This window comes from Capricornis sumatraensis, chromosome 22 (assembly GCF_032405125.1).
Source record: "Capricornis sumatraensis isolate serow.1 chromosome 22, serow.2, whole genome shotgun sequence".
NCBI lineage: Eukaryota > Metazoa > Chordata > Mammalia > Artiodactyla > Bovidae > Capricornis > Capricornis sumatraensis.
The window spans coordinates 54074590-54096731 of record NC_091090.1 but is presented as its reverse complement, the minus strand read 5'-3'; the positions used below and the strand labels follow the sequence as shown (position 1 = coordinate 54096731).

The following is a 22142-nucleotide window of genomic DNA, read 5'->3' as shown; positions in this document are numbered from 1 at the left end:
CTTGAGCAACGGCAGGGCCCCAGCTGATGTTTCATTACTGGGTGGGAGTTACATAACATGAGGCCTTCTAACGCTCAGCTGTTCCCTGAAGCAGAAAGCAGTTGGGTCGGAATCCTGTGTTTTTTCCACAATCTATTGTTTGAAACTTTGCCCCAAGATCAAGCAAAAATGTGAAGGCGTCCCTGAGCCGTCTCCAGTTAGAACAAACCGCGCCTCCCTCCACTGACATCACGCCCAGCAGCTGGTCCTGCCCAGGTTCTGGCCTCTTGGTTTCAGATGAAAAGCCTTCTGAGGGCAGCCGTGGTGATGGCGTGGTAACCCCACAACGCCTGGCTCCTGGGAGGTCTTCAGCGAGCACTTGTTTAGTTGGTTTTCTTGCTGGAGAAGAGGAGGAGACTGGTCCTCAGTGGGCAGGTGCACGCCTTCCCTGGCTCGGGGCGCGGTTCCCTGGCTGAGCTGGGGACAGCTGGGGGTGTAGTTAGGGTGCAGTAGGTGGGTGTAGTTAGGATGTGGTGCTTCTGCTCTAAAAGCAGGACTCAGTCCTTTTGTAGCCTCTTTATTTAAGCAATAAACTGACGGCAAGTCACCTGTCCACGAAACGAAATCAAAAGTGTACAGTGAGCAAGCTCAAGGTCATAATGGTGAGAACTCAGTCGGGCAGCTTCTGGGATCCCAGAGTATTAATTCGTGTCTTCCAGCCTCAGTGTCCTCACCCCCTGATGGAGAGTGGATTATAATAACCTCTGAAAGCACGTACAGTTTGAGGTGCAGGGTTTGAATTCACACCATGAAGCCACGTAAAGGAGGCTCCAGGTTTCGCTGCTGAGCCTTTCAGCTCCAGCTCCTCCCGGGAGGGACGACTGGGTTTTGAGGCAAAGCCATGGTCCAGTCTCTGGCAAATCACTGCGCTCCCTTGAGCTGAGGTTTTCTCAGCTTTGAAGTGAGGCTGAGAGAGGCTACTGGGCCCACTTTTACTTTGGAAGTTTCTTATGAAAGTTGGGTGAGATAACTTAGGGGGAAGTACTTTATCAACCTTCTAAAAGTGAGGGACTCTTCTTGGGTTAATGTGAGGGATAATGGGCAGGTTTCAGAGGCGGGACAAGGCGGAAGAAATAGTTTTTCATTAGCTTGCTGGTCGTTCACACAGGCGTGGATGGAGCCCAGTTGGCAAACTGTTGTCTTCTACTTATTTTTTTTTTTTAATTAGCAGTTTTATTTCATTTATTTATTTGACTTCATCTGGCTTAATTGCAGCACCAAGAGCCTTCACGGTGGGATTCAGGCTTTTCTCTACTGGCAGTGCTCGGCCTTAGTTGCCCCCGCGACATGTGGGATCTTAGTTCCCTGACCAGGAATCAAACCCACGTCCCATGCATTGCAAGGTGGATTCTTAACCCCTGGACCACCGGGGAAGTCCGGTGTTCTTACTCTCTTTCCTCCACGTGGGAGAACTGCCCTGAGAACACAGAATGGATGGATTTCTGCTGATTGTTGTCATCGGCCCGCTTGGTGGGCGTCCCAGTGGCTCAGCGGTAAAGAATCTGCCTGCACTGCAGATGTGGGTTTGATCCCTGGGTCGGGAAGATCCCTGGAGAAGGAAATCGCAGCCCACGCCAGTCTTCTTGCCTGGAGACTCCCATGGACAGAGGAGCCTGGTGGGCTGCAGTCCACAGAGTCAAACAGGAGTTGGACACGCCTGAGCGGCTGGACAGCAGCGGTAAAGCCCTCTTGGCGCTGAAGCGGGGCCCCTCCGGGCCTGTCTGCCCCTGCCTCCCTGCTCCTGGGGTAGGAAACTGTGAGCGTGTTGAAATCGTGGAAGATCAGAGGCCAGTTCCTCTCCAGGGTGGACATCAGATCTCACGGGAAGCCGCAGACCCAGCTCTGTCTCTAAGGTGGGGCATCCCCGGAGCCCGTGAGAAGCCAGGCAGGAGAGCCCAGCCCGGTGACCAGCACGTCTCAGGGCCACTCCTGGGATGTCTGTGCCTGACCTGTGCTAAGAAACAGTGTCCTGAGTGGCTCTGGGACACTTTGGTGTCATGACACTAGCTGGACGCCTAGAATTTGGTTGCTCAACCCGACCACCCCCTTCCGTGGGAACATCCTGCCCCCTGTGCTCAGCGTGTGACCGAGGGGTTTCTGGGGGCTTCTTCCAGGCCACACCCCGCCCCGCCTAGGCACAGACTCCATGCAGTGGCCTTCTGGGCGCCCTCCAGGCTCGGCTCCTCCAGGCGGGACGCCCCGTGTGACGGTGGAGGGCCGGGAGAGGAGGCAGCTGGCCCCAGGGACAGCGGCTGGGCGTGTTCAGGCGGCAGTGGAGGGGTTTCCGGAGCCAGCCTCACCCCTGCCGTCTCTGCCAGCTGCCAGTAAACTGCCACCCTCCTTCCGTTTTAGCCAGGTGACACTGGGTTTCAGCAACCTTGCGCAAGAGTCCCGATGATGCCGGTGGGGGCTGCGGGGTCAGGTGGGCGGGGCAAGGCCAGGATGGGGGCTGGAGCCTGTCAGGCCGGCAGGGTTCAGGGGGCAGAGGGCAGAAGGCACGGAGGCTCTCGAGACCTCCCACCCCTCCATCACTGGTGACTGGGGATTTCCAGTTTCCTATTGAAAAAGCTCCAGGTTTGTTTTGAAATGGGAGCTAAGAAGAACGCCTGTGTGCCCAGGAGCACTAGCGTCTGCTGGGAGCGTCTCTCTCTCTGTCTGTCTTTGAGATCTCGGGCTGGCTGCTGCTCCCCTCTTGCCATGGGCCCTCTGCCACCCGGCGCCTGTCCACCCACCCCTGCCCCGATCTCTGACACCCAGAGGGGCAGAAGGACATGAGGGGGGCCCAGGGTGGGGAGTCAGGCACCCTAAATCCACACTCTGCCCCGCAGTCTCTTCACCAGTAAACCTGAGCTAAATTAGGGCGGAGAGACATCCCATGAAGACTTCAGGGCCTGGCTCACAGACGGGGTTTGTTACAGGCCTTGAAAGGCCCCTGTGCAAGGCTGTTCAGTCCCTCAGTCATGCCCGACTCTTTGCGACCCCATGTCCTGCAGCCTGCCAGGCTCCTCTGTCCACGGGATTCCCTGAGCACAAATACTGGAGTGGGTTGCCATGCCCTCCTCCAGGGGATCTTTCTGACCCAAGGATCAAACCCTCGTCTGCTGTGTTGGCAGGTGGGTTCCCTACCACCGAGCCACCAGGGAAGCCCCTTACGTAAAGCCACTTTCTACTGAGAGACAAGGGTTTTCCTTCTGATCCTGGTATTTTCAGAAGCAGCAGTGCCGTTTGTGCTGGGACCAGTCGAGGTGTGTTTTTTTTCTGGAAGCCAGGTGTACCAGACACTCCTTCTGTGACTCAGCTCACTGCCGGGAATCCTTTTCCTTGTGTTATTAAAACATAATAAATACACAGAGCCAATGACTCTGTTTCGGCCCTAAGATCAGATCGCTTGCAGAGAGTCTGGGCCGTCTCACAGGCATCATTGGATGGGGAAGGAACTTCTGAGTCATTCAGTCTGGTTCCAGCAGTAATCCTGGGCTACTCACCACCCACATGCAGACACTGGCCTGTGGTGGGAGAAGAAAAGACCAAGTCAGTCGTTTTTGATAGATTTTTGTCCCATCGGAGCTTTCTGCATTAACCCACCTAACAGAGGCCATTTCCTAACGTGCCTGTCCTGACAGCAATTCTGCCTAAAACAAACAAAAAACTAGCAATTACTAATCTTAACACCAGGGGACTTCCCTGGTGGCCCAGGGGTTAAGAATCCGCCTGCCAACGCAGGGGATGCAGGTTTGATTCCTGGTCTGGGAAGACCCCACGTGCTGGGGGGAGGTCGGCGCAGGCCCCGCAAGCCCTGAGCCTGCCCCTGAGCCCGCAATCAGCAGCAAGGGAGGCGGCCACGATGGGGATCCTGAGCACTGCAGCTAGAGAGGAGCCCACACAGCTACGAAGGCCCAACGTGGCCATAAACAGACACGCAAAAGTGTTGTTGCTGCTGCTGCTGCTGAGTCGCTTCAGTCGTGTCCAACTCTGTGTGACCCCATAGACGGCAGCCCACCAGGCTCCCCCGTCCCTGGGATTCTCCAGGCAAGAACACTGGAGTGCGTTGCCGATTCCTTCTCCAATGCATGAAAGTGAAAAGTGAAAGGGAAGTCGCTCAGTCGTGTCCGACTCTTAGCGACCCCATGGACTGCAGCCCACCAGGCTCCTCCATCCATGGGATTCTCCAGGCAAGAGTACTGGAGTAAAAATGTTGTTAGGGGGAATGTATTTGAAACAATAGCAGTAGGTTGTGGCTATGGAGAGTTCGGCCTGAGAGCTGCCTCCTTCCAGTACGTGTGTGATTAACAAGTTCCCGCCTCCCCTGACTGTGCACTCAAGTCCCCTCAACACCATTCAGATCCCCTGGCGTCTCTACGGGTGACCCAGGTTCACGGGAGAAAGGCCCAGAGAGGCTGCCTTCAGGCCGAGTGGAGAAGGAAGAAGCGGAGGCCACCTCCCTCCAGTCTCCACCTCACAGCCTCGCGTCTCCGTCTAAACTCCTCGGGGTCACCGGACCCTGGTGACCTGATTGTACGCATTCATTTAGTCTCCAACAGATTCAACATGTGAGTGCTGGGACTGTGGAAAGCAGTGGGAGAGCTTCCAAGCTAAGCTTTTGGCAGGACAAATGCACTCTAAAAATGCAACTGAAATACTCGTACACGTGACTGTGAAAGAGCTGGTACCATGTCAAATGGTAAATGTGATAGTAACGGGCAGGCTCGGCCCGACGCCACCTCCTAGGGGCCGTCTCTCACTCAGGATTGATTCTCCCCCTGAACACTCGGCCGGGCTGGTTCAGCACCTTCGGTACCACAGCCCTTCTCGTGGTCTGTTCTGCAGTTTAGCTGGATTACGAGGACCTGAAGAAGGGACCAAAACTAGAAGCAAGGGGGTCTTTGCCTTCCAGGAGCTGACCCTCTCAGTCAGTCAGTTCAGTTCAGTCGTTCAGTCGTGTCCGACTCTTTGCGACCCCATGAATCGCAGCATGCCAGGCCTCCCTGTCCATCACCAACTCCCAGAGTTTACTCAGACTCAGGTCCATCGAGTCAGTGATGCCATCCAGCCCTCTACTAGCAGCTTAAAGACGGGCTCCCCGGTGATGGTTCAGAGAAGGATCCGCTCAGTGTTTGCAGAAGCACGGAGGTCAAGGGCAGAGGTGAGAACGTCCTGTGTGCAGAGAAGACTCCGGGGGGGTTGGCAGGAGGGAGGCGTGTGGATAGGGCGCGTGGGTAAGTGAGGTCAGGGCATGAACAGCCCTGCCTCCGCAGAGGAGGTTTGTCACCCGGGCGCCTCTGACACCAGAGGGCCGGCGCGCTGGGCGTGGGGCCGCCCTGTGCGCTGCAGGGCGTTCCCGCCTCCAGGCCTCCACCCGCTTGAGGCCCTGGTGCCTCCCCCGGGCCCAAGTCGTGGCAGCGCTGAACCTCAGATGTCGTCACACGTCCCCTGGGGCTGGGGGCACAGGCTTGACGGAGAATACAGGCAAACACGCAGACACACGGGTATGAGGGGCGCGTGTGCGTGACTGAGGACAGGCAAAGGCGAGGAGCAGCTGGCACCCTTGGCTGCTTGTGTCCGAGGCCTCGAAGCGCGACGGAGGAGGGCAGTGTCCCCCCTGAGTGTCCTCGTCCCTGGAGGCGCAGACCCGCGAGGGCCCACCGTCTGGTCATCCCTCCAGAGCCCAGGCCTCTCTTGGCCTGTCTCCCACTAGGCTTGCCCACAGAGCCCCAGTTCCACCAAGGTGTGATGGCTGACCTCTGCTAACAGTCAGCGGCACCTGAGGACTGTCCCTCCTGGAGCAAGCATTTTATTTTAAAGCGCACCTGGTTTTTTAAGGTAGCAGATGTGGCTTAGCCGGAGACTCTCAGCGTGAGTCCAGAGGGTCTGCCAGCAGAGGAGCCGGGACCCCCAGGACAAGCTGCAGGCAAGCAGATTCCTCCTTGGCTCAGCCCAGCCTGCTCAGGTACGCTCCCGGTCTGAAGGACAACTGCTTCAGAATCGGCTAAGGTTTTTCCCTTTGCCACTAGAGAAGGGGAACGTGCCTTGTCGCTCTGTGTCAGAAACTCCAAGCACCACGCTCTTCCTTCCCCACCCCAGAAAATCCAGGCCTGCACCAGCTCCGCACAGCTCGTGACCCTGAACCCGAACTCGAACCTCCCCTCTCCTCCCCCATCGCAGGCCGACCATGCACTCCGCCGCTGGCCTCACCAGCGGCACTTTAAAGATTCCCCACAAAGCTTCCAAGCCAAGACGCACTTGCAGCCGCGAAGCACGCAGCCTCTCGGGAGTGAGCCCCGTGCGTCTGCCGCTATTCCGCCCGGTAACTCAGGGGGACGGAGGCACTTTATTCCGTGTGGGAGGGAGCAGAAGAGGAACAGGTTTGTCGAACATGCAGAAGCAGAGATAAAGGGAGGTATGAAAGCAACAAGGAAATGGTTGCCAGGCAACATGCCTGGTTGTCAAAGAGACAGAGCTGTGTCAGCAATAACCCACGAGTCATCTTCAGTAACAGCCCGTAAATCCCTGAGCTGGAAAATGCCTGTGTCAGGAGGGGTAATGGCAAACAGTTCTCCAAAGAAGCAAAGCATGGAGCTCCCCGCTCCAGTCCGTAAATACGGATCTTGCTGTAAGCAAAGAAGGCTGACCAAGAGCTTTATTCATTGTTGTAACAAAACTGGTTGATCTGCTCAGAAAGAGAAGTTTCCTGTGTAAGTGGTCACAGAGCTGCTCACACCCAGAGTCTTTCTTAACACCCAGGAGAGAAGAGCCGGCCAGAGAGACAGAAACCAAATGCTCTATTTGCGGGATATATTTATTCTTCATTTGACTGCCGTGCAGCTGGTTTACGATGTGCTAATTTCTGCTGTGCAGCAGTGTGGCCCGGGCACACACGTATCGCACACACGTATCACACACACGTATCGCACACACGTATCACACACACGTATCGCACACACGTATCGCACACACGTATCGCACACACGTATCGCACACACGTATGCACATAGTTGTTCATGTTCTTTCCCATTACGGTTTATCACGGGGTGTTGAGTGTAGGTCCCTCTGCTCTCCAGTAGGACCTTGTCATTCATTTGGGGAGTATTTTATCATCGCAGGAGCACACAGCCAGTGCAGACCTTCCGTCTTCAAGGCTGGTGCTTCCCCCACGAGGCAAGATGTCCCTCAAACAGGCTTAGCACGGGCTCCACACACGACATGCTGTGCGTATGTTAGCCACTCACTGCGTTTCCTTGGTGGCTCAACGGTAAAGAGGGAATTTCCAGCAATGCGGGAAAGCCGGGTTTGATCCCTGGATCAGGCGGATCCCTGGAGAAGGAAATGACAGAACTCCGCTGTTCTTGCCCGGAGAATCCCATGGACAGAGGAGCCCGGCGGGCTACAGTCCACGGGGTCACAAAGAGCTGGACACGGCTGAGCGACTAACACCACACACAGTGCCTATACACACCCACAAAATGTGCGGTTAGGCAAACTCAGAGTGCACGGGGAGGACCCCTCTAGGTCTCTAGCCCCTGGCAGGGCTGTGGTACTCAGGAGCTGAGAGATCACGCTTTCTCGCTTCGAGTGCTGAGTACATGGGTGAGTTCCCTTTGTGGAACGTGTTTGAGCTATCCTGTTAACAGGTGTAGAAGGCACCGTATAAACACGGGTTAATGCCTCAAAAATGGCGTTTGTCAAAATACAGACATTTTTTTACATGTTTACGAGCTTTGAGAAGTTACATAAAGGTGATCCCTAGTTAGGAAAATTGATGGCTGCAATGATGAAATGAGGCACGCATCATTCGAAAGCAGCAGAGAGAACAGAGCGTACCGTGTGGACAGCCAGCCGTCCCGGAATCCCCGGACCCCGCCCCGGGGACGCCACCGTCGCCGCGCCCTCCCCTCAGCGCTCATGCTCTGCCCTGCCGACTCCTTGGCGGTGACTGTCTCCTCAGCGGAGATTACTGTCCACTTGAGTTAAGTCACTTGTGGAGTAAATATATTTTAATTAAAAATGCCCACAATGATGAAAAGCATCCATTTTTTAAAATTAGTTCAGCGAGCAAGTAGTGTAGGACAGAAAATGCGGTGAGAGATCGATGAGTTTAAAAGCCACGGATGGGAATTCCGTGGCACCCAGTGGTTAGGGCCCCACGCCCCCACTGCAGGAGCACAGCTTCATCCCTGGTAGGTCCCACGAGCCTGGAGGGGCTGCCAAGAGATTCCACCAAGTCCTTACCTTTTGACATAGTGAGGTCATAGGAGAGCAATTGAAAATTTTAAGCATCTGCTGTTTTGCTTTGATAAACAGCTGGGTTTACTTTAAAATGGGAAAGTTTTTATGCAAATTCCTGAATATTTTCTACCAATTTTTACCCAATTTCCTAATGTATCAAACTTTGCACAGAACACTGAATTTGCAATGTGTTTATTCTTTGAAAACTGACTTTTTAAAATATTGTGCAGTAATAGAACATCGACACATCTAATTTACAAGAGACTTTTATGTATCTGCCGAAGCAAAGATCTTACTCTCAGGATTTGTTGTAACAGACATTTGCAAAACACAGGAAGGGCTGGTGTAAGAACTTCAGGAAAACCTCTTTGAGGAACTTTCTCTTGCTGTGCAGGCTGGGCTGTTCACGGTCTCTCCCGTGAGCTGGAAAATCACCTTTGTTCCTCGACTCCTGTGAGACCGCACACTACACCTCACCTGTTGGCAGAGGCTGGTTTCTTCATTCCATAGGGCTCTGCCATACCCTGTAGGCGGGGCTGTGGTCACACAAGCCACCAACTGTTTTTTCAGATTGGAAAGTATCTGGTGTCGCAATTCTGTGCATGTAATTTGAAACCCAAGAGGTTAGATGAAGAAATGCTTTTCCACTTTATAACCTGTACGTGTCTCAGAGCCATCCACCTTCCGAGGTCAAAGTAGAAGAGATCCTTCAGAAGTCCTGGGAGGTTTTTAGACTGACTGACGCATCCTCTGGCACCCTTGTGTGCAGAGATCTCGGCTCTTGGCAGTGACCTTGGAGGGGCTGGGCACTGGAGACATGCCTTGGAAACGTGATAACTCAGCAGGTCCTGCCGCAGGGCCATCCACCCACTCTTCCCAGGAAATCCCAGGTTATATGATGCCTTCTCAAACGTGAGCGTATTTGAGATTGTAAAGTTATTGAAGATTTCCTTTAAACTGGCTGAGGTTCACAGCTGAGCGAGAAAACACAGTATTAATAGTGAAGGGCAAGCATCTCTTCCAAAAGCTTTGAGTGTGCTCAAATCCCCCTGGGCGGTTCTTGGGGATGCATCAGGAGGAGGTCTACTCCAAGGCCCCAGGCAGCTTCCTTCCTCCCATCTGCAGCCTGAAGACCACACCAGGCACCTTAAAGTACAAACATCACGTGTGGAGCACAATGCTTGGCCTCATGTGGGATTTGGAGAATCTGGGAACTGACGTATCTGTTTGAAATCATGTTGAATATCAGCTCTTTAAACATGACAGGGCTAGACAGGGCTTCCCAGGTGGCTCAGCAGGAAAGAATCTGCCTGCAATGCAGGAGGCACGGGCTCGATCCCTGGGTCGGGAAGATCCCTTGGAGGAGGAAATGGCAACCCACTCCAGTATTCTTGCCTGAGAAATCCCATGGACAGAAGAACCTGGTGGGCCTACGGTCCATGGGGTTGCAAGAGTCAGTCACCACTTGGCGACTAAACCACCAACCACCACGGCCCAGACTCTTCTTTTCCCCGGTCTTTTCCTCTGAAGTGTCTTCTTACTGACTTCTCTGGGTTTGTTATCTTCCATTTTGCATTTTCCCATCCTTTTGTCTTTCTGGATTACATTTTTCTTTCTGAAAGAAGTTGTGGATAATTTTTCCTGGTCTGACAAGTCATAGTTTCTCTCTCTTGCCATCTGTGATTGGCTAATAAATCTCACCTATTTAGTACATCATTCTTAACTGTGTTTTTGAGCTCTAGAATGTCTATCTCATTTTTGAGACTGATTTGAGCTGCCAGTCATCCGCCGAGACGTTTAACCTTGTCTTTTCTCACGCTGATCAGAGGCGACAGGGTTGTTTCATGAACTGTGTGTGATGGTTCTAACAGCAGGAGCCTCGGGACCTGTGTTTCTATCATCTGTGTCTCTGTCTGCTGGCTTTAGTTGAGGTTGTCATGGCTCAGGAGGGTGTCTTCAGGACAGACTAGGTGTCCCCCATCCAGTCACCTTCGATTGCACGCTGGATGTTGTCTAAGAAAAGCTGCTCATAAAAAAATCATTGGAAGTTTATGGGTAATCTTTCTGCCTCTGGGTTGTAGCAAACCAGGATGAATGTAACCCAATTCTAGGGCCTGGAATTTTCCAGGCTGTCTGACGACTTCAGCAGGCTGCATTCTGCGATGGTTCACTCATGCCTTAGGGTGTCAGGAGGTTGAATGGGGCCCTCACTCTTGATGAGTCCAAACTCAGGCCCCCTAGCCTAGCGCCGTGCCAAAACCCCGTCACGCCTCATAGCTCTCTTCCGGGTTGGGAGATGCCCCAGTCCCTGCTGAGTCTTGGGCCCAGTGTTTCTCCATGATCGAGTCAACCCTCCCCCAGGGGCTGCCATGTGTTTTTTCAGTTTTCCAGTTGGTCTCCAGAGGTTTCCGGGTTATCTCACTCCTCATTAGGAGAGGTGGACGTTCTCCACATCAGATATGAGCTGGGGGCTTCCCTGGAGGCCCAGGGGTGGGGACTCCACACTCTCACTGCCCGCGCCACCAGGGCACCGGCTCCATCCCTGCTCGCTACGCTATGGGCAGCAAGCCAAATCTAGTCCCTGCTCTCGGATTTCCTACTTGTTCCGACTTCAGCAGCTGGTGGTAGTCCAGGGGCCTGTTCCCCAGACACAGAAAGGGAGGATTTGAGCAGAGCTGCTTGGGCCCATGTAACCTGATCCACACGACCTACTCTAAATCGCTGAGTAGATTCGAGACTGAGGGGCAAACAGGGACAGATAACTGCGGCTTTCCTCCCGGTCCCTGTAGCCAAGAGGACTTGTATGGCAGGTGCTAGGAAGGATCTCAAGGAGGAGAAACGCCTGCCAACATGAGGTCTGCTGGAATTCTGTGGGTGTGCTGTGCAGTCACTCTGTATCAGCCAGAGGTAAGCACAAGTCAGGCCAAGAACCCCCTTCTGCAGTCTTGGCTTCCCCGAGATCAGGGAGAAACAAGAAGAGGACGGAGGTCAGTCTGGTTTGCACGATCTTAGGAAACTTTATTAATCAACCGACCAGCTTCACGAGAGCGAGAAGATGCAGCCTTTCAAGGCACATTCCAAGAACACTGACAAAGGTTGACATTCATCAAATAGCACCCTGCCACCCGTTGTGCCCCACAGCCTTGCACGAAGCTGTCCTGTTACCAGAGAAACGTGTGCCAGATGATGGACCTCAAGAGCTTTTACCGGAAAGCGTGGGAGAAGGCAGTTAGCGGCGAGCTCCTGTCGCCATTTCTTGGCTTCTTTCCTGATGAGACGCCTACTGCTTGGTTCCCTGTGCCCCTCATAACGCGCCTCCGGAGGAGCAAGGGAGAACAGACAAGGAGGGCGCGGGTTACCGCCAGGTCAGAGGGCCGGACACAGGGTCAGAGACCTCGCCAAGGCGAGCCTGTCTCATAACCCTGACGCTCAATGGGGGCGCTCGCCTGTATTTCAACTGAGTATCTGCTGAAGCCTCCCCTCAGCTATCAGGACATCTCTCTACTGCGGCTTCCAAAAGTCTCTCTCTAAAAACAGATGGCGGCGTGACCCACTGTCCCCCACGGCTCTCAGGAAGGTAGAGCAACTTCTAGACTGCTACCTTGTCGAGGATCGACACATCTGATTCTTCTTTCTTTTTTTAACTCAGTGCATTCAAGAGAAGTCACGGGATTTTTTTCAGTATAAAAAAAGAAGAGATACCCATGCCAGGTTAATGGGTGTGAACAGCCAAGAGAGCTGAGCTTACAAAGGAGATTAAAGATTCATTATCAAATAGTACTTTACGGGTAAAGATAGAAGAGAATGGTCACCATCTAAAGGGTAGGCAAAGAGCTGTAGGCTTGACCTTGCGTTAACATCTCTAGCTTCTATGGGGAGGAAAGCCTGCCTAGAAACAGGATGTGCGAGGAGGGCTTGTGCCGGATGAAGAAGATGAAAGGGTGGTCGGCGACGAACTCCTCCTCCGGCATCAGCATAGCATACTGGGCGATGGCCCCCGTGGCAGCCGCCGCCTCCGTGCCCTCCTCGTTCACGTCCACAACGGACTTGTGGACCACCTTGGATATGAAGAGGTCGCTGGCCCCTGACATGCCGGACAGGTCCGCCTTGCTGCTGAAGAGATCCCGCACACCCAGGCGGGCCAGGGGCTCGCTGAGGTCGTATCTCTCCTCCAGCTTGAACCTGGGCAGCTGGACCCTGACCTCAAGGAGGTCCAGGCTCTCAGGCTGGGTCCACTCCCGCAGCTTCTCCAGAGTCAGCTGTTGCTCAATCTGGAATAGAAGGGGTGAAAAGAAGAGCTGAACCATTCTATGGAAGTCAGTCAGGAAGGCGTTGTTCAGATGAACGGACCATCCTATCCACTGCTTGCTGGTTTCCTTCATGTTTGCACCAAAACAGGTTCCACGTGGGGATTTCACGCCTTTCCAGCTGCTGGTGATAATAAACAGAACCGTGTTCCCAGGCACCAAGGCCCCTGTATGGAGACGGCCCAGGAACCACCGGCCCCCACCCAGGACTGACTGAGCCTCTGCCAGCTGGGCCACCCGCCATCACGGCTGTTACTTCCCCAACTGGCTGAGTGACACAGGGTAATTTTTAAAGCTTTCTTCTATGTCTTCTGTTTATCCGAGTTCCAGTGGTCACTGTGGTTATCTGTAAACCTCACACAGCTGAAGTTGTCCTGATAGACATAGCTCATGAAGCTGAAGCTCCTATACTTAGGCCATCTGATGCAAAGAGCCAACTTATTGGAAGAGACCTTGATGCTGGGAAGATTGAGGGCGGAAGGAGAAGGGGACGACAGAGGACGAGATGGTTGGATGGCATCACCGACTCGACAGACATGAGTTTGAGCAAACTCCGGGAGATAGTGAAGGCCAGGGAAGCATGGTGTGCTGCAGTCCACGGGGTCGCAGAGTTGGACATGACTTACTGACTGAACAAGAAGAAGAACGCTGGTCAAACGAGAAACAGACCTAGTTCCTCGTCTGAAGCGGGGAACCGTAGCACGTGCTGGGAGCCCTGCCGAGACGCCGGCGCACAGCGCGAGCTGTGTGAGCCCAGCTCCTGCGGCCGCCCTGCTACTGCTGCTCCCCGGGACAGAGCCTCGCCGCACTGCCCTGCTCATGCTGCTCATCCCGGACTTTCTATGTTACAGTCAGGAAGGGACAACCATGGAAATACAGCTGAAAGCAGGAACACCCAGGTTCTAACGCATGCTGTAGCTGCAGGTGGCTAGTATCAGAGCCGCTCAATAGGAAGTTTAGTTAGGAGGGGAAGGGCAAGGCCCACAACAGGACAGACACACGGAAGAAAAACCGCCCTCTTCACACTCCTGCCTCTTCCACACACACACACACAGATGCTCACACATGTGCATGTGCATGCACACACACACGCTCACACGTGTGCATGCACACAGATGCTCACATGTGCATGCATGCACACACAGATGCTCACACATGTGTGTGCACACACAGATGCTCACACATGTGTGCACACACAGAGATGCGCACACACATGCATGAGCACACATGCTCACACATGTGCATGTGCACACACAGATGCTCACACACGTGCGCGCACACACAGATGCTCACACATGTGCGTGTGCACACAGATGCTCACACACATGCATGCGCGCACACACAGATGCTCACACATGTGCGTGTGCACACACAGATGCTCACACACGTGCGCACGCACACACACACAGATGCTCACACATGTGCGTGCACACACACACACACACACACCCCATCCGTGCACCATGCAGGGAGCGGGGCCGCACCTTCTTCAGCCCCGTGGCCTCGTCCCGGATGTCGTCCGGCAGCAGGATGACCATGCTGAGGTCCTTGCCCTCGTAGGGCAGCTCCAGCACCCGGCACTTAAGGTCCTTGATGTAGCCGAAGGGAAACTTTTTCTTCTGATACATCATCTTCACCGTTTTTGTTTCTTTCTGAACAATCAGACCACAGAGCGCCCATCATTATCCGCGTGGCTTCGGAGCAGAGACTCATCTAGACAGTCGTCCGCCCTCACCTTACTCAGTCTGAAGGGCGCATCCTTGGTGGCCTCCACCATGAATTTCTCCTGCCAGCTCCCTTTGAAATAGATGGCGTTCACCAGCACCAGCCTCGTCAAGCTGTCAACCATACCTGAGGCCAACAGCTCCGGAATTTTCCCTAGAAAGACAAACTTAGCTTTTGAAAAACCCACCTACCAGAATTCCAAATTTGAACGGACCTTTGATTAGCACTGGGCTTCCCTCATAGCTCAGTTGGTAAAGAATCTGCCTGCACTGCAGGAGACTGGGGTTCTCATTCCCGACCCACGGAGAAGGAAATGGCAACCCGCTCCAGTATGCTTGCCTGGAAAATCCCATGGACAGGGGAGCCTGGTGGGCAGCAGTCCATGGGGTCGCGAAGAGTTGGGCACGACTGAATGACTAACACACTTGATTAGCACTGAAATGCAATTCAAATGCTTCCTTCTACCCAAAGTCCTGTCCCATGGCACTAAGTTAGCTAAGGCCCCCGGGGTGCCCCCACTGTAAGTAAATCAGCTCGGAGGGACTTCCCTGGTGGTTGGGTGGTTAAGAATCTGCTTTCCAATGCAGGTGATGCAGATTCCATCCCTGGTTGGGGAACTAAGATCTCACAAGTCTCGGGCCAGCTAAGCCCACACACCACACCCGGGGTGCGCACGCCATAATTAAGATGCCCTCACGCCCTCACCCTGAGGGCGGATCAGGGGAAACAAAGTACCCTGGAGGGGGCGATGCTTCGAAACAAGTTGTTGGGTTAAAGGGCTAAAAACAGGAAAAATCTCCTTTTCTGGGATGTATGATAATCAGTGGGCCTCATGCGGAGACAGGCCATTCTTTATCGGGAAAGGAAAAATTTCTTAACCAAAGTGTTTCTAGTCACTAAGAAAGAAATCGCTTCTTCAGATCATCCAAGTGGTGGCCTAACTCCCACAGGGAAGCCTTTACCGGACGTCTAAGAGGTAGGACAGCTCCTCGCGGACACACGGCCCCACCCGTGGTGCGTGTGGCTGTGACGGCCGCTGTGGGTGTGGAAGGCACAGGTGTGCTGTGGGTGCCTTGACCGTTCCGCGACCACGCCAGAGACAGGAACCAGAGACACAGCCTGACCCTTAGACGGGGTGCTGGCAGAAAGCCCTGCTGGCCACAGCGGCCTGCAGACCCTGGGTCGCGAGGCTCCGTCCGTTTATTCGCCAGTCGGCGTTAGTTCCGCTTTTAAGCGCAGTTTGGGGAACTTACAGGGAAGAAGCTTTTAGCATCTCCAGTTAAAGCATGTTTACATTTCCACTTGGAGAGATTCCTGTGTTTGAAAGCTGTCCGGCCCTGGGCAGTGAAGGTGGACCCCAGGGTCAGGCCGAGAGGCGAGGGAAGGGGAGGGTCCCCTGCAGGGGGAGAGGCGGGCGGAGGGCAGGAAGGACCCGGCGGACGGCCAGCGCCGCCCTCGCTCACCTCCTGTCTGCCCTTTGACCCACTCGTTGATGCTCCTCCTCGCCTCCTCGGAGGCCCGCAGAAAGTCCACACTGGCCAGCTCAGCATTGTACATTTTCTGCGTTGAAGCTAAGAACTCCTGTTTAAGAAAAGAAAAAGGAGGTGTCGTGAGGAACTCCTCTAAAATCCTTAAAAGCAACAGAAATAGTCCCCAAAGGCATATTTCATGGTAACAACAAAAATTCTAGCTCTCCGACTTTTTTTTACTCTGGTGAAAACCACAGAACATTGAACTGGCAGTCTCAACAGCTCTCAAGTGTGTAGGTCAGAGGTTTTGGTGTTGCACAAAAATTACCAATTCTTTTCTATTCTCTGACTAACATTCTCATAAACAAGCGAATGCTGATTGTACTTGGAAGTGAATGACAGGATTCACTCTGGATCTTCAGTAGAGCAGCCGGGGTCGATCTTTTCACTGCGGAGACGAGGGGACGAAATCACATCCGCCAAGGCGAATATTGTTGGTTATGTTTTCATTCTGGATTATTTTTCTGAATGTTCATAAAAATTAAAACTGGTTTCTGTGACTTGATTGTGCTGGGCGAAAAATCTGCATTGTCTTTCGAGTTTGAGAACACGAAGAGCAAAGCACTCACAGGGAGGAAATCGTAGCTTTTCTCTCCGAATAACCTGTTGGCGAGTTTCAGAGTGTAGGGAGCACCATGCTTGTTGATATCAGCATTCAGACTCTGAAATCCCGAATGAATCTCAACTCCTTCGAAATGGAGAACCTAAAATAAAGGAAATATTATTTCTATAACCATGGATTTTGAAATTATAAGCCGGTTCCTTGGAATTTGCTTCCATCAAATTAATATGTTTTAGTACTAATTATTGATCAGCAAAATCCAAAATGTATTAGCTTTGTGAAACATAGTAAGTATATTGAAAGCTGCCCTTTTGCATCACTTTTTGATATAATTACAGCTGCACAAATATGAGTGGTTAATAAACTAAACCTGTATTCAAGTCTGCTTCCCCCGATCATAAATGGTATGTTCATAAGTATATTTGTACAAATAGAATTTTCCTGAAAGTTCTCAGAAATAAACAGTGGGTAAAAGAATCATCAGCTTTGTGAGAACACAAAGATAGTCGAGACTGAGAGGTTTTTTAATTACCTTGCCAGCGTCGGTCACCCACTTGCTTAAAAACAATTTCATTAAACTTAACACTGGGCTAAAGTTTAATTCACATATCAGTTACACCAAGAGTCACTTTATGGTTTTATGAGGCCTGGGCTGGTTCCTTCTTTTAGGGCACAAAGAACAAAGCTCTACCGTGTACAAAGGCCAGTCTCTGCCTGACATGTGGAGTGTGTTGTGGGCACTGTGATCCATCTCTTCAGTGGAAACGGGGGGAAGAACTTAGGACTGCTCTTCACTGAGGTTATAAAGTTCCTGGAATACCTCAAAACAGAAGCTCAGATTACCTTGCAGGGGCAACTAACAGTTACTACTACTAGGGGATTTTTCTTTCTTTTTTTTTTTTTTAAAGTAGATTTTTGAAAACTTTCAAATGCTGCTGTATCTACAGTGATGAAAAACGTTGGTTTTCCATCAAGTGCAAACAGAAGCTGTGCAGCTGCAACAGGCTGGTGAACTTGAATCCGGGCTGGACCTTCCCTGGCTCTAGGTGCGGCGGGACCTGTGACCCGGACCCTAGAAAGACCTTCGCGGACGCCCTTCCTTTCAAGGAAAGCCAGAGTTCCCCACTGAGAATAAAGCGGGCCCAGCACACGGGTGCCCTCCACACCCCCCAAGGACAGGCGGAGTCTCCGCATCGCCTCCCCGTCTCCCTGAAGGGCCCTCCTGCTCACACAGGACACGCCTGGGCCAGGCCCAGGAGCACAGGGCGCTCTGGTGGCCCCTGGACCTCTCCACTAGGCGCCATCATGCTCACAAGGAAAGAGACCCCGCGGGTGCTGCAGGAGGGAGGAGCCGGCATCACAGGGAAAGCAGCCAACCCTGGGGGAGGAGGTGCCTGTGAGAGCCAGCGGGGCGATGCTGGGGCAGAAGCAGCAGGCGGCAGGGGCGGCCAGCCTTCTCACCGCTGTGTCCTCAGCCCGGGAGAGACACTGTGGTCACAAAGGCGGGTTTCCCAGGACGAGGCTGATCCATTGCACTCAGGACGTGCTGACCCCTGTGATTTCCCCAAATGTGGGAGACTCCACTGGGCTTCCCCAGTAGCTCAGCTGGTAAAGAATCTGCCCGCAATGCAGGAGACCTGGATTCGATCCCTGGGTCGGGAAGATCTCCTGGAGGAGGAAATGGCAACCCACTCCAGTATTCTTGCCTGGAGAATCCCCATGGACAGAGGAGCCTGGTGGGCTACAGCCCATGGGGTCAGAAAGAGTCAGACACGACTGACTGACTGACATTCCACACTTCACACTTGCTCAGCCCAACAAAAAGCACTGTCTGTCTCATGCATGCATGCATGCGAGGTGGCTTCAGTCCTGACTCTTTGCGACTCTATGGGCTGCAGGCAAGAATACTGGAGTGAGCTGCCGTTTCCTCCTCCAAGGGATCTTCCTGACGCAAGGACTGAATCTGAGGCTCTCACACCTCCTGCATCGGCAGGCAAGTTCCTTACCAGTAGAGCCACCCCATCGCAGCTGCTCAGTAGAGACTGGCTCATGAATTGACAGCCTGCATCGAAGCGGATTTTCCCTGGGGCTTTTTCTGAAAGTCTGACCTCCTGAAGTATAACGTATAACATGACACACAACACTGAACACTGAGACACAATTCTACAAACGCACTGTGCACGCGTGCCTGCTAAGTCGCTTCAGTCGTGTCCGACTCTTTGCGTCCCCATGGCCTGAAGCCCCTCCAGGCTCCTCTGTCCATGGGATTCTCCAGGCAAGGATACTGGAGTGGGTTACCATGCCCTCCTCCAGGGGGACCGTCCAGGCCCAGGGACTGAAACCGAGTCTGCCTGAGTCTCCTGCGTTCCAGGCGGATTCTTGACCACTGAGCCACCTGGGGAAGCCCACAGATGCACTGCAAGAGCTCAAAGGCACAGCCTTTGGTCCAGGCTGGGCAGGGTTCAGCCGGGAAAGCAGACAATTCTGGCTAGTTTCTGCTGACCTTGGAAAGCTGTGCTGCGGTGTCGCCTCTGGCCCCCAGAAAGACCATGGCCAGCGCTGACGAGATGCTGAAGGGGGAGATGAAGATGTTTCCGGCAGGATTGTGCTCGGTCAGGGTGCGGAACAGGTCCACCGCGAAGCGGGTGTTCGCCGCGCTCAGCTGCTCCATGGTGAGGCTGCAACGCAGAGCAGAGCCTGAGCCGCCCTCGGCGCACAAGCAAATCAGCAAGGCCACCCCGGTCTCCTCTCAGCTTGGGCCACCCCCCCGCCCCCTGACGTTCGCTGGAACTTGTACTTTCTCCCGCTCTTTCTAGGAGGGCCAGAACCCGCGTGCATAGATGTGTTGCCCCGGGGAGGTTGGCCAGGGACCCAGCACTGACATGGGGTCCAAGTCTCCCATAGAAACTCGGAGCGACCTGCCAACCAATGAAGCAGATTCCAGCAAGGAGGCAAGATGACCCTCGTTTTGGGGGTCACTGTCCGATGTCTGGAGAGGTCTTGTCCCCATTCTCGCAGGATATGAGAGCTCGGAAACCCAACACAGGCCCCGAGGCAGGTCGAGCGGCTGGACAGAGAGAAGGTGACCAGAAACCTCCCTCCCGCGGGCAGCGGGGTCTGCAGGTGCAGCAGCTGGCCCTGGCCCCTCAGCCGGCCCCCCGCCCCGCCCGGCCTCCGGCTCAGCCCCACACTCGGGGGAGGAAGGGGATCGATGGGCCGGCGGCTGCCCCGCATGCGAGTCACAGCTGAATTATTACTGTCGCTGAGAAATCGCCTCCCGAGCCTCCAGCCGCAGAAAAGAGGAAGGAGGAGCGGCTGGGCCTGGGCCGGACAGCGCAGGCAGCTCCGGAGGAGGGGGAGAAGGGCTGGGTTCCGCCTTCGGGCCGCCGGCGCCGGCCTAGCGGCGGAGGGACCCGGGGCGGGCGCACGGCGGGGCGGGGTGACCGCCGCACAGGAGACTCCGCGGGCCGCGGGCCAAGGGGCTGGGTGGCCACCGGACAAGGAGTTTCCGCGAGGCGCTCGGCGGGCCGGGGTGACCGCCCGACTTGGGGGCCCGCGGGGTGCGGGGCAGAGGGCGGGGTGACCGCTGGACACGGGGATTCCGAGGGGCACACGGCGGGCAGGGGTGACCGCCAGATGCCCGACCCCGCGGGGCGCGGGCGACCCGAGCCTGTCCCGCCCGCCCAGCTCCCTGCCGGGCCTTACCCGCTGCTCGGCTGCCTGGGCGGGGCGGGGTCTGGGACAGGCCGGGCGCGGCCCTTATAGCGGCAGAAGGGGGCGGCGCAGGCGGCGCGGGCGGGACGCCCTGCCCCCTGACTCACCTCCCAGGAGCCGGAGCAGGGCGGTGCATCCGGCGGCGAGCCGAGCCGCGTCCGCGCAGCGCCCTCCTGGGGATCAGCGCCCTCCTGGGGATCAGCGCCCTCCTGGGGATCAGCGCCCTCCTGGGGATCAGCGCCCTCCTGGGGATCAGCGCCCTCCTGGGGATCAGCGCCCTCCTGGGGATCAGCGCCCTCCTGGGGATCAGCGCCCTCCTGGGGATCAGCACCCCGGAGTTCCCAGCAAACTCAGGTCTCTGTCAAGGGCCTGTCATCTCTGTCAAGATGAGCTGTTTCTTACTAAGGTGTGAATGACTGAGATGCCGATGCATCACCTCTCAGAGGCCAAACCAGCCTCTTTGAGGTCTCATCTGTACACTCCAGCCTCTCAGGTTATGGGGCGTGGGAGTGGCGGTGGTGGTGGTGAGGAGGGGCCCTCGGGGTGAGAGGAAATAGAATCAGTTCCAAGAAACATCGCCCAGGTCCCTGGCTCAGGTGTCCAGTGAATTCAGCCCCAAGACTCCCCTGGCAAGTGACAACCCCACCAGGCTGGGTCAACTCACATAACTGCTCACACACCATGAGAATGCCCATTTGTGTGAATAAAGGATTTCTTATGCATTACACAATACTGAAGTGTACACTGGCCGGTTTTCCCTATATGTACTGTTGCTGCTGCTGCTGAGTCGCTTCAGTCGTGTCCGACTCTGTGCGACCCCAGAGACGGCAGCCCACCAGGATCCCCCGTCCCTGGGATTCTCCAGGCAAGAACACTGGAGTGGGTTGCCATTTCCTTCTCCAGTGCATGAAAATGAAAAGTGAAAGGGAAGTCGCTCAGTCGTGTCTGGCTCTTCGCAACCCCATGGACCGCAGCCTACCAGGCTCCTCTGTCCATGGGATTTTCCAGGCAAGAGTACTGGAGTGGGGTGCCATCGCCTTCTCCGATACGTACTGTTAGAGTGACTATGAGTGAAGAATAAAAGCAGGAACTCTTTCTGTAAGTTCTTTTCGGCTTTTCCCACTTTGAATGCCTGGCTGTGCAAGTTCACCAAAACTGATACTTGGGATGGACAGGGAGGGCTGGCGTGCTGCAGTTCATGGGGTCGCAAAGAGTTGGACATGACTGAGCAACTGAACTGAACTGATACTTGAGAGTATGTAATAATTCTGTATCTTGAAACTTCCCCCTTGCTGTTTTACAAATCTCAACATGAAAAGGGAACAAAGGAAAAATCTTATTTTTAAAGTAGTATAAATAATGCAACATAATGAGTTTGTTTTGTTTTGTTTTTACTCTGCGAATTTGTTTATGAGGCAAAAGAAACCCCAGTATTAAGAGATAAAAAATACTTTTCATTATTTAACCAAAACAATAAGACTTTAATAACTAAGACTGAAGAATGTTTCATAGCCCATTGGAATAAAGAAACTGGCATTTATTGAAAGTCAGTCATAGTTAAAAACCAGTGGTTCATTAAAATCAGTAACCTCTCCACTATCTCTCACAGAACCGAGGACCCCTCATCAGCTTCTAGCAAGAGGTCTTTGTTGGGAAGGAGGTCAAGAGTAAGAGGTGGTGCTGAAAAGCTGTTAAATTAAAATCCCAGACACATAAACCAAGGGAAAACAGGTTCTGAGCTTTCTGAGTTTTTCCCTCTGACATTTTGTATTTGTGCTCACCTGAAGTTAGTAGTCTGAGTCAAATATGACATGAAGTGAAGTGAAGTGAAAGTCCCTCAGTCGGGTCCGACTCTTTGAGACCCCATGGAACTCTCCAGGCCAGAATACTGGAGCAGGTAGCCTTTCCCTTCACCAGGGGATCTTCCTGACCCAGGACTTGAACCAGGGTCTTCCGCATTGCAGGCGAATTCTCTACCAACTGAGCTATCAGGGAGGCCCTAATATGGCATCAGTACATACTCTGGGCCAGGCGCAGACAGAA

General features: G+C 54.0%; 1 protein-coding gene across 2 annotated transcripts; it reads right to left on the bottom strand.

Moving 5' to 3' along the window:
- Positions 1–11288: 11288 nt before the first annotated feature.
- SERPINB1 (serpin family B member 1) lies at positions 11289–20096 on the bottom strand. Of its 2 annotated transcripts, none has more exons than XM_068960603.1 (7): positions 20091–20096; positions 18889–19063; positions 16393–16527; positions 15758–15875; positions 14305–14447; positions 14054–14221; positions 11289–12533 (listed from the first exon to the last, which is right to left on the bottom strand). In XM_068960603.1, the coding sequence occupies exons 2-7, from the start codon at positions 19054–19056 to the stop codon at positions 12132–12134; spliced, it is 1134 nt and encodes a 377-aa protein (XP_068816704.1). In that variant the 5' UTR covers positions 19057–19063; positions 20091–20096; the 3' UTR covers positions 11289–12131. The 2 variants fall into 2 exon arrangements, with proteins under 2 accessions (XP_068816704.1, XP_068816703.1); XM_068960602.1 differs by lacking the exon at positions 20091–20096 and adding an exon at positions 19304–19371.
- Positions 20097–22142: the final 2046 nt, after the last annotated feature.

Bases quoted from the DNA above. Each gene is read 5' to 3' on its own strand.
- SERPINB1 (XM_068960603.1), bottom strand. From the start codon at position 19,056: ATGGAGCAGCTGAGCGCGGCGAACACCCGCTTCGCGGTGGACCTGTTC. The intron at 14,222-14,304 runs GTGAGGGCGGAC...CTGATTGTTCAG, and splicing joins CGCCCTTCAGACTGAGTAAG to AAAGAAACAAAAACGGTGAA. The intron at 12,534-14,053 runs GTGCGGCCCCGC...CTTCTATTCCAG, and splicing joins AGGCCACGGGGCTGAAGAAG to ATTGAGCAACAGCTGACTCT.